This window comes from Chiloscyllium punctatum, chromosome 2, assembly GCF_047496795.1.
Source record: "Chiloscyllium punctatum isolate Juve2018m chromosome 2, sChiPun1.3, whole genome shotgun sequence".
In the NCBI taxonomy this organism is placed as follows: Eukaryota; Metazoa; Chordata; class Chondrichthyes; order Orectolobiformes; family Hemiscylliidae; genus Chiloscyllium; species Chiloscyllium punctatum.
Window position 1 is genome coordinate 142,420,586 of NC_092740.1, and position 10,756 is coordinate 142,431,341.

At 48.5% G+C, this 10,756-nt stretch overlaps 1 protein-coding gene across 1 annotated transcript in view; it reads left to right on the forward strand.

Annotated features, from left to right (window-relative positions):
- Positions 1–10,339, forward strand: part of LOC140491054 (CXXC-type zinc finger protein 4-like) — a 291,006-nt gene extending 280,667 nt beyond the window's left edge. The window contains exon 2 of the mRNA XM_072589164.1: positions 10,287–10,339. Within this exon, the coding sequence (XP_072445265.1) occupies positions 10,287–10,295 (9 nt within the window). The 3' untranslated portion in view covers positions 10,296–10,339. The remainder of the gene's footprint in view (positions 1–10,286) is intronic.
- Positions 10,340–10,756: the final 417 nt, after the last annotated feature.

A 10,756-nucleotide genomic window follows, 5' to 3' on the forward strand; every position in this document is an offset into this window, starting at 1 on the left:
GGGGTAACATTTTCATGCAAAGGGTAACATGTGTAAGGAATGAGGAAGTTGTGGAGGCTCGTACATTTGCAACATTTAAAAGGCATCTGGATGGGTATATGAACAGGAAGGGTTTGGAGGGATATGGGCCAGGTGCTGGCAGATGGGACTAGATTGGGTTGGGATATTAGATTAGATTAGATTACTTACAGTGTGGAAACAGGCCCTTTGGCCCAACAAGTCCACACCGCCCTGCCGAAGCGCAACCCACCCATACCCCTACATCTACCTCTTACCTAACACTACGGGCAATTTAGCATGGCCAATTCACCTGACCTGCACATCTTTGGACTGTGGGAGGAAACCGGAGCACCCGGAGGAAACCCACGCAGACACGGGGAGAACGTGCAAACTCCACACAGTCAGTCGCCTGAGGCGGGAAATGAACCTGGGTCTCTGGCGTTGTGAGGCAACAGTGCTAACCACTGCGCCATCATGCCGCCCACATATCTGGTCGGCATGAACAAGTTGGACTGAAGGGTCTGTTTCTGTGCTGTACATCTCTATGACTCTCTGACTCTATAATTGAACCTGCCTCCACCATACTTCTAGGCAGGGCATTCCCAAACCCTAACCAGTCTCTGTGTAATAACATAAAAATCTACTTTGTATTTGTTTCTTTAATAAAGCATTTTCAATTTTTCAATGTCCACCACCAAGAATAGCTTAGAAGCACCATTACTGACCAAGCTGGCAAAGTCCTGAAGCACAAATCTGACCAAATGAGACTACAGAATGTAGTGACTGAGTTAACATGAGGAAAAATAAGCTGAATAGATATCATCTCAACAATCTTCATGGCTTAATGAGTCTGCCCACGACAATATCGACAAGAATGACAATCAGTTTATATGGGTTTTTTGCCCAGTTTTAAAGCTGAGGATACCCTTTTACGCTTTGTGTGGCACTACTACTGTTGGAGATAAGATAGAAACAGAACAGAAAAATCCTTAATAAACAAAATCCAAACAAAAATACTTTGAACAACTTCTCCTTTAGCTCTTCTCATTTTCTTGCAGTCAGAGAGTTAACCATGGGTACCTGCATGGACCTCAGTTGTGCCTGTTTCTTTGTGGGGTAGATGGAACATTCCTTGTTCCAGTCTTGATCTGACTCCCAACTACAACACTTTCTCTGATATGTTATGTCATTATCAGCACTGCTTCCCTCTTTCATCTGGAAATGTAAAAGTTTATCTATTTTGCTTCCAATTTCCAACCCGCTCTCACCTTCCCCTGGTCCATCACTGACTCCTCCTTTCCCTTCCTCACCAGCTCTGTTTCCATTTCTGGGGGTAGTCTGGCCACCAAATCCACTACAAACCCACCGACTCCCATAGTTACCTTGACTATACATCCTCAAACCCTGCTTCTTGTAAAGTCTGTGTTCCATTCTCCCAGTTCCTTCATTTCCATTGCATTGATGCCAATTCCAACAAGGGGGCCTCCAAAATGTCCACCTTCTTCCTCAGCCAACAGTTCTCTACCATTGTGGTTGACAGGTCCCTCAGCCTGCCAACTCTCTCTCTTTCCTCCCACAACAGTTATAAGGTCCTCACCTACCACCCCATCAGCATCCACATCCAGAGGATCGTTAGCTGCCATTTCCACCACCTCCAGTGAGATGTCACCAGAAGACAAAGATTCCCTTCCCCTCCCTTGTCAGCCTTCCGTAGGGACCATTCCCTCCGGGAAACCTTGGTCCACTCCTCCTCCACTCCCAAAACTGTCCCACAGCCCCACGGCATTTTCCCATGCAAACACAGAAGATGTAACACCTGCCCATTTACATCCTCCTTCTTCACTATCCAGGCCCCAGACATACCTTCCAGGAGAAGCAGCGATTTATCTGTACTTCACTCAATCTCATCTGCTGCATTCACTGCTCACAAGATGGTGTACACTGGGGAGATGGAGCACAGCGTGGGTGTCCATTTTGCAAAACACCTATGCTCTGTTATCAAAAATGACCCTGAGCTTCCAGTTGCCTGCCATTTCAACAGACCACCTTGTTCTCTGGCCAACGTCTCTGTCTCAGGTTTGCTGCAGTACTCTAATGAAGCAAAACGCAAACTGGAAGAACAGCACCTCATTTTCCGATTGGGGTCCCTGCAGTGTTCAGGACTCAATATCGAGTTCAATAATATTAGGGCTTCAGCACCTTCTCCCATGTCCTTATCCCAACCCCCACGCACCAAGTCTTATCATCATATGGGTTGCTACCACACCCCTAGCCACTAGCTGTCCCCATGAGCAGCTATTCATTGTGCCAGGATGACCTTTACCAATCCCTTTATTTGTCCAATTGTTTTTCATTCTCTCTGGGGTCTGTTTGAAGACGGGTCACTGGTCTCTGGCACTTTCTGTTTTCATTTCTGATTTCCAGCATTCACAGTGTGTTACTTTTATTCCAGTGAAGTCTTCAATAGTTACACTTGTCTGGCTGGTCAATAATGGTGTGTCTCTTGACCAGTCTTTGGAAAACTGTTTGCGTCGAGACCAATTATCCTCTGGGAGGTTGTCAATCCCCTCCACTCTTCTGATGATGATGAGGTGCCGGTGTTGGACTTGGGTGGACAAAGTTAAAAATCACACAACACCAGGTTATAATCCAACAGGTTTATTTGGAAGTTCAGGGCGCTGCTGCTTCATCAGGTAGAGAGTGGGGAAGGATCATAGGACACAGATGAGGTTGAGGATGAGGATGAGGTAATGCATACTCAAAAATGAAGATTTTTGTTTGTGATCCATCATTTTCAATTCTCTTATGAAATACTTTCTTAGTGTGAAGAAGGTGTTTGGTATGTTTTCCTTTTTGGTCAGAGTATTGAGTATAGGAGTTGGGTGGTCAAGTTGCAGCTGTACAGGACATTGGTTAGGTCATTGTTGGAATATTGCGTGCAGTTCTGGTCTCCTGCCTATTGGAAACATGAAAGGATTCAGGGTTGGAGGATATAGGGAGAGGCAGAACAGGCTGGTGCTGTTTTCTCTAGAGCGTTGGAAGCTGATGGTTGACCTTATAGATGTTTACAAAATTATGAGGGTCATGGATAGGATAAATAGACAAAGTATTTTCCCTGTGGTCAGGGAGTCCAATACTAGAGGGCATAGGTTTAGGGTGAGAGGGGAAACATATAAAAGAGACCTAAGAGGCAGCTTTGTCATGCAGAGGATGGTACGTGTATGGAATGAGCTACCAGAGGAAGTGGTGGACGTTGGTACAATTGCAACATTTAAGAGGCATTTGGATGGGTATATGAATAGGAAGGGTTTGGAGGGATATGGGCTGGGTGCTGGCAGGTGGGACTAGTTTGGGTTAGGATATCTGGTCAGCATGGACGGGTCGGACCGAAGGGTCTGTTTCCATGCTCTACATCTCCATGACTCTATGACTCTATTTGTCCTCAATTGTTGTTTCAAATAAACCCGTTTCCCAGGCCAACTCTGTTCCATGTAATTACTCTCATTTGAAGTTACTTCCGACCTGAGTTTCTTCCTCTCAAACTAAAGACCAAATTCAACTTTGTTATGGTCACTGTTCCCTAGGGGATCTCCTACTCTGAGATCCATTATTAAACCTGCCTCATTACATATTACCAGATCCAAACTAGTCTGATCCCTGGTTGGATGCATAACATATGCTTCTTGAATACTGTCCTAACTGCATTCTATAATTTTATCCTTGTGGCTACCTTTGACTATTTGATTTTCCCAATCTACGTGAAGAATAAAGTCACCCATGATTAATGTACTGCCTTTTTTACATGCCTTCATTTTCTCTTAATTTGCTCTCTGTCCTAAGGAGCAACTAAAATAAGGAGCCCTATAGACAACTCCCATCATTGTCTTCTTCTTATTGTTTCTTAACTCCATGTGTGGATCTTACATTATTCAGCCAGAGATACTTTCTTATCATCAAAGTGAGCCCATCTTGTAGGAGCAGAGCTATCCACTGCCCTTTGCTTCCTGTCTGTTGTTTCGAAAGGTTACACGCTCCTGAAAATGCAGTTCCCAGCTTTGATCTTGCAACCACGACTCTGCATGCATACCACAAAGTTGCAGTGGTGAGGGTAATACCACATAAGAAAAAAATCACAATCTCTGTGTATCCCTTGGCTAATCCATACATTGGTGTATGGATTGGTGCCTGCAATCAAATGAGGCCACTGCAAGAACTGAGTGGACAAATCACAAAAAGGGTCAAAAATATCGGGAAGCAAGCCCGAGGCAAATGCATTAAACCTGAATGTCCTCGTTAAAAATCTTCACATACTGTCCAAAAGCTGCTGGTGCTCTGAAACTACACAGAAACTCGGATTCTTGTGTTTTGACTGGTATATGCTACACTCTAACAAGCAAGACACTTCATCAAGCATTTCTTTCCTTTCCACTTCAAGCCTTAAAACCATCAATGGGCTTAGTTTCAAACTTTCCACTTACCAGTGCATTCCATTTACTTTACACAATCTGGAGTGCCTAAAAGAGCATAAATTGTTCCATAGAACACATTTCATCATTACACTGTATCCTAAAATGTTTAACACTCCTGTTAGGGAGTAGATGCCGGAGTGACGTTTAGTAAAAACATTTGTGGATCTCAGACACACTATCTCATAGATCATCTCTTAACCTGGTATAATGCACTAATGTAATTGCATACCCTGGTAATCTGCTGTATTGCATATTCTATGCCAGGTTGCCTGAACCATTGCCTGGTGCCCCCTGGTCTGTGAGAATGCAGAATCTGACGCCATTCCAGCTCCTCTGGCTGGATGTCTAAACCACTCTCGGGTCTCTGTTGCTTCACCTCCTCTGCACACAGATTCATGGAGTAGTTGAGATCTACAGCACAGAAAAAGGGCCTTTCGCCCATCGAGTATGCACCAGTCAAAAACACACACCTAACTATTCCGGTCCCATTACCCAACTCATAGCCTTCTACGTCTTGGCATTGCAAGTGGACATCTGCATACATCTTCAACATGTTGAGGGTTTCCGTCTCTATCACCCTTCCAGGCAGTGAGTTCCAGATTCCGACCAGCCTCTGGGTATAAAAAGATTCCTCACATTGCCTCAAAACCTCCTGCCCCTTACCTTAAATCTAGTCATTTAACTTTCCACCAAGGGAAAAAGTTATTTCCTGTCTACCCTCATAATTTTATACATCTCAATTATGTCCCTCTCAGTCTCCTCTGCTCCATGGAAAACAACCCTTATCTGTCCAATCTCTCTTCATCACTAAAACTCTCCATCCCAGGCAACATCCTGCACCATCTCCAGAGTATAATGTGGATTTCAAAACTGCACAAAATACTCTATCTGTGGGCTAACCAATATTTATACAGTCCCAGCATAACCTCTGTGCCCTTAAACTCTGTGCCTTAACTAATAAGAAATGTCTAGCTGCTCCTTAAACAAGTCAGACCACTCTAACCAGAATGTTATAATGAATTTGCCCAGGAGTCCTACAATACTGAAGCCGTCAAATTACCAGTACCAATACAAAACAGTCCCAACTTTATTAGGAAACAAGTTGCAATAAAGGCGCAGTGGGGAAAGACCACCGTGTAACATCTGCCTGCCTAAAGAAGAACAGGGGGCCCACGCAGTCATTTAGGCTCTGCTGATGCCTCAGCTAAAAATGTAATCGTAAGACCTGTAAATAGGAATGATTACTCTGTTTTCAGTATGCAAACAAATGGAATGTTTACATATTTATGGCATGTCCAACTGTACAGACCATTAAAGTATTTTATGAATAAAGTATATTTTTGAAATAAAAAATAGAAACAAGTTGCAATAATGTTTAATACTAAACATACTATCTGTAATCCTATTTGGCCCCTTAAGATTACAATATCTCCTGAATCTCTTGTAGATTAACAGAGGAATCTGGATTATCTGAACGAGATTGGGGGGAGGGTGCTATTTTGTTTGGATAATTGATTATTCAGTTAATTGATTCAATGCCTTTTCTCTGAGGCTCAGAGTTTTCTGTTAAGTCCTCTCCCTGTTCAGGAGACGAGGCAGCAGCACATCACATGCGAGCCCCCACCCTCCCCCCCGCTCCCCCCCCCCCCCCATCCACCGCACCACCCCAAACCCCATCTAAGACCTCCCCCCACCTCCCCCACACGCCAACCCCGCCCATCCCCAACCCCGTCAAACACTACCCCACATCCGCCCCCCCACCCCAACCCCATCTAACAAAGCCCCAATCCACACCCCCCATCCCCAACCCCATCCAACACTGCAACCCCCATCCGCCCCCCTACCCCAACCCCGTCCAACACCGCAACCCCCATCCACACCCCCACCCCCACCCCCAACCCCATCCAACACCGCAACCCCCATCCACCCCCCCAACCCCAACCCCGTCTAACACCACAACCGCTATCCGTCCCCCCCACACCCAACCTCATCCAACACTGCAACCACCATCCGTCACCCACGCCCAACCCAGTCTAACACCGCCCCTATCCAACCACCACCCCCAACCCAGTCTAACACCGTCCCCATCCGCCCCCCACCCCCAACCCTGTCTAACACCGTCCCTATCCGCCCCCGCCCCCAACTCCATCTAACACCGCCCCCATCCACCCCCAACCCTAACCCCAACCTCGTCTAACACCAGCCCCCCGTCCGCGCCCCCAATCCGACCCCGTCTAACACTGCCCCGCCATCCGTCCCCACCCCCAACCCCGCCTAACACCGCCCCCATCCGCCCCCCACCCCAACCCTGTCTAACACCGCCCCATCTGCCCCCCACCCCCAACCCCAACCCCGTCTAACACCGCCCCATCCGCCCCGCCCCCAACCCCATCTAACACCGCCCCCGTCCACCCCCAACCCCGTTTAACACCGCCCCCCATCTGCCCCCCCAACCCAACCCCGTCTAACACTGCCCCCCCCACACCCAACCTCATCTAACACTGCCCCGCCATCCGCGGCCCCCACCCCCAACCCAGTCTAACACCACTTCCCCATCCGCACCCCCAACCCCGTCCAACATCGCAACCCCTATCCACGCCCCCCACCTTCAACCCAGTCTAACACCGCCCCCATCCACCCCCCACCCCCAACCCAGTCTAACACCGCAACCCCTATCTGCCGCCCCATTTGTCCCCCCACCCCCAAACCAGTCTAACACCGCTCCCATCCACCCCCCACCCCCAACCCCATCTAACACCGCCCTGCCATCCGCCTCCCACCCCCAACCCAGTCTAACACCACCCCCATCCATCCACCTCCCACCCCCAACCCCGTCTAACACTGCCCCGCCATCCACCCCCACCCCCAACCCAGTCTAACACCACCCCCATCCATCCACCTCCCACCCCCAACCCCGTCCAACACTGCCCCACCATCCGCCCCCCACCCCCCACCCCAATCCAGTCTAACACCGCCCCCATCCACCCCCCCCACCCCAAACCCCGTCTAACACCACACCGCCATCCGCCCTCCCCCCACAACCCTGTCTAACATTGCCCCGTCATCCGCCCCCACCCCCCACCCCCCAACCCAGTCTAACACCGCCCCCATCCACCCTTAACCCTGTCTAACACTGCCCCCCCACCCCCAACCCAGTCTAACACCGCACCGCCAATTGGCCCCCAGGCCAACCTCGTCTAACACTGAACCCCCATCCGCATCCCCCAACTCCAAACCCCGTCTAACACCACACCCCCATCCACCCCCCCACCCCCAAACACGTCTAACACTGCCCCCATCCGCCCCCACCGCTAACTCTAACACCAGCCCCTGTCCACCCCCACCCCACCCCCCAACCCCATCTAACACCGCACCCCCGTCCACACCCACAACTTTTTACTGCAACCTTTTGACAAGTTCTACCTTTGCCCTCAGGACAATGTTGGAGAGATTATCTGGAGAAGGGGGGTTTAGGGTACACGCCTGTGTAGAACTCCAGGAAAAGTGTGGGGGGAGAGAGAGGGCAGGAGGTCAGTCATTTGGAGACGGTGCCTGGGCTCCCATCGATTTCCAGGACTGTTCTCTGCAGCATTTCAGTAGGTTGAGTTCATTTTTAATCACTGTAAACAGAAGACACGATCAGTGTTGGAAACAGGTCTTTTTTTTCTAAAGATTAGATTACTTACAGTGTGGAAACAGGCCCTTCGGCCCAACAAGTCCACACCGACACTCCGAAGAGCAACCCACCCAGACCCATTCCCCTGCACCTAACACTGCATGCAATTTAGCATGGCCAACTCACCTAACTTGCATATCTTTGGATTGTGGGAGGAAACCCACGCAGACAATATGCAAACGCTACACAGACAGTTGCCTGAGGCAGGAACTGAACCGGGGTCTCTGGCGCAGCAGTACTAACCACTGTGCCACCATGCTGCCGTTGGAAACATGTCTTTGTTGTAATGTTTCTATCAGGACCTTGAGATCTCCTTTGGATAATCCAATATTCGGATAATTGATATTTGGATAATCAAGGTTCCTCTGTACACAGATGCTGTCTGTCTGAGTCAGCGAGGCTGCTTTCTTGTCCTCTCCCACACACACACACTCTCTCTCTCTCTCTCTCTCTCTCTCTCCCCCCCCGATGGCCAACTGGCATCTGCCTCTTGCCTTGCTGGTCTCCTCAGAAGATTCCGACAGCACCAGGTCTGCAGGTGAACCCTTTATTTAACCCTTTACAGAGGAACCTCAATTATCAAAACAAGATGGTGGGCACTATTGATTATTCGGTTAATTGATTCAATGCCCCTCCCCTGGGGCTCGGAGTTTTCTGAGGTTTCCCCTTTCCTCGTTCTGCCTGCCTTGCTCCCTCTCACTGTCTCAGGGTTGGTTTCTGAGCAGACACACACTTGTGTGTAAGGGACCTGCAGCATTGCTGAAGCCTCCCCCACCCCCACCAGTTCAATGGGACTGACACAGCAAGCATTCCCCCGTTCAGGAGACTAGGCAGCAACACAATGTGCGTGAGACCCTACAGCCCCCTGTCTGCCTCCACCACCATCCAGCCCCCCCCCCCCCCCCCCCAACCCCATCCAACTCCGACCCCCCTGTCCAGCTTCTACTTCTGAATGAAAAAAGGGTGTGAAAAACATGAAAAATAGCTAGGCTACTGATAAAGACGTTTTATGAAGAATTTTGGGAGTGACATTCCCAGAATATGTTATGTGCTGAGAGGATACTGGGCTGGCTTAGAGGAGGCCACACCCTTCAATGCCAATTTACTCCATATTTACCATAAGTCACTGCTTTTCAAGAGGAGTTGAAGAATGTCCTCGAAGCAACTATCCAGAGGATTATTTAGGTTCTGATTGACAATTGAATTGACTGCTCTTGCTCATTAATGAAGGATGCACAGTGCTTCAATGAACCTCTCCTAGCAGTGATCCACTGAACAAGCAGGAACAAGCTATTGCTAAGGATTTCAAATGCTACTTAAGGCTTTGCTCAATTTTCACTCTGCATTTGCAGCTGACAGTTTAAGATTTAGTCAGGATAATTTCTGGGACACTTGGTCAAGATTTCGTCCACACTCTAACAGCACTTATTCTGGAAAATTTCTGAGGATTAAGAGAGAGATTACTGCACTACCCTACTCTATTTGGAATCCTAATGGAGTGACCAGAAGTGAAAGTAAATGAACATTCTAAGGGTTTCCCACAATCTGGATGAGCAACAATGGAGTGTCTAACTGCGGTAGTGCTTATTTTACCCCAGCACCCATGCTGTGTGTGTGCAGGTGTGAGACACAGTGAGAGACACAAGGTGCACGAATCTTTATTTAATTTCCACCACCAGGAAGAAAAGAAACACCCGAGTGGCCAGTGACAAGCACTGCCCTTCACATCAAAGGGCAATGCTGTGTGATCAAACAGTGAAGGGGAGAACAGGGATTAAATCAAAATAGAGTTGGAGGGGGAAAGAATGCACTCCACTCCCTGCGGCGCCCACCTCTCCCTGAACAGCTCAAGGGTGTTGGTGGACACCACGTGTTTCCTCTCCCACGACACTCGGGCTCTAACATAACCGCAGAAAAGGGGGAGGCAATCGGCCCTAACAACCCCCTCCACGGCCCGCTGCCTGGACCTGTTTATGGCCAGTTTGGCCAGGCCCAGGAGCAGAGCCATGAGGAGATCCTCTGACCTACCCACCCCCCTCTGTGCCAGGTGCCTGAAGATCAGGAGCATGGGACTGAAGTGCAACCAAAAGCAGAGAAGGGTCAGACTTCTGTTAATTTTCTTTCTTTTTCTTTTTGTTTAGAACTTCTGATGTTGGAGATCAGGAGTGAAACGTTGAGAGTTGGACCCCGTAGGAATGATGAGGCTGGCTGGTAGCATGAAACTCAAACATAAAGTGGACAGTCTGCATTCTTCATCTATCTGCAGAAGACTCACCAGCAATGTTGACAATGCTTCAGATGGCCTGGAAAGTTGTTTCCCACATCTCATTCAGCCCAATGAAACTGCTCAAACATTAAAAATGAGATCATGGTCATTCTCAATTCCACTGTAACTCTTAATTTCCTTACAAGTTTAAAATTTGTATACCTCAACCTTCAAGATACTTAATTATCCAGCGTCGACAGCCCTGTGTGGTAAAGAATTCCACAAATGCACTATTCTCTGAGAGAAGAAATTCCTCTTCACCTCTGTCTTAAAAGTGAAATTATGTCTTCTGATCCTAGACTCTCCCACAAGGTGAAACGACCTTTCCGTATCTACTCTGTCAAG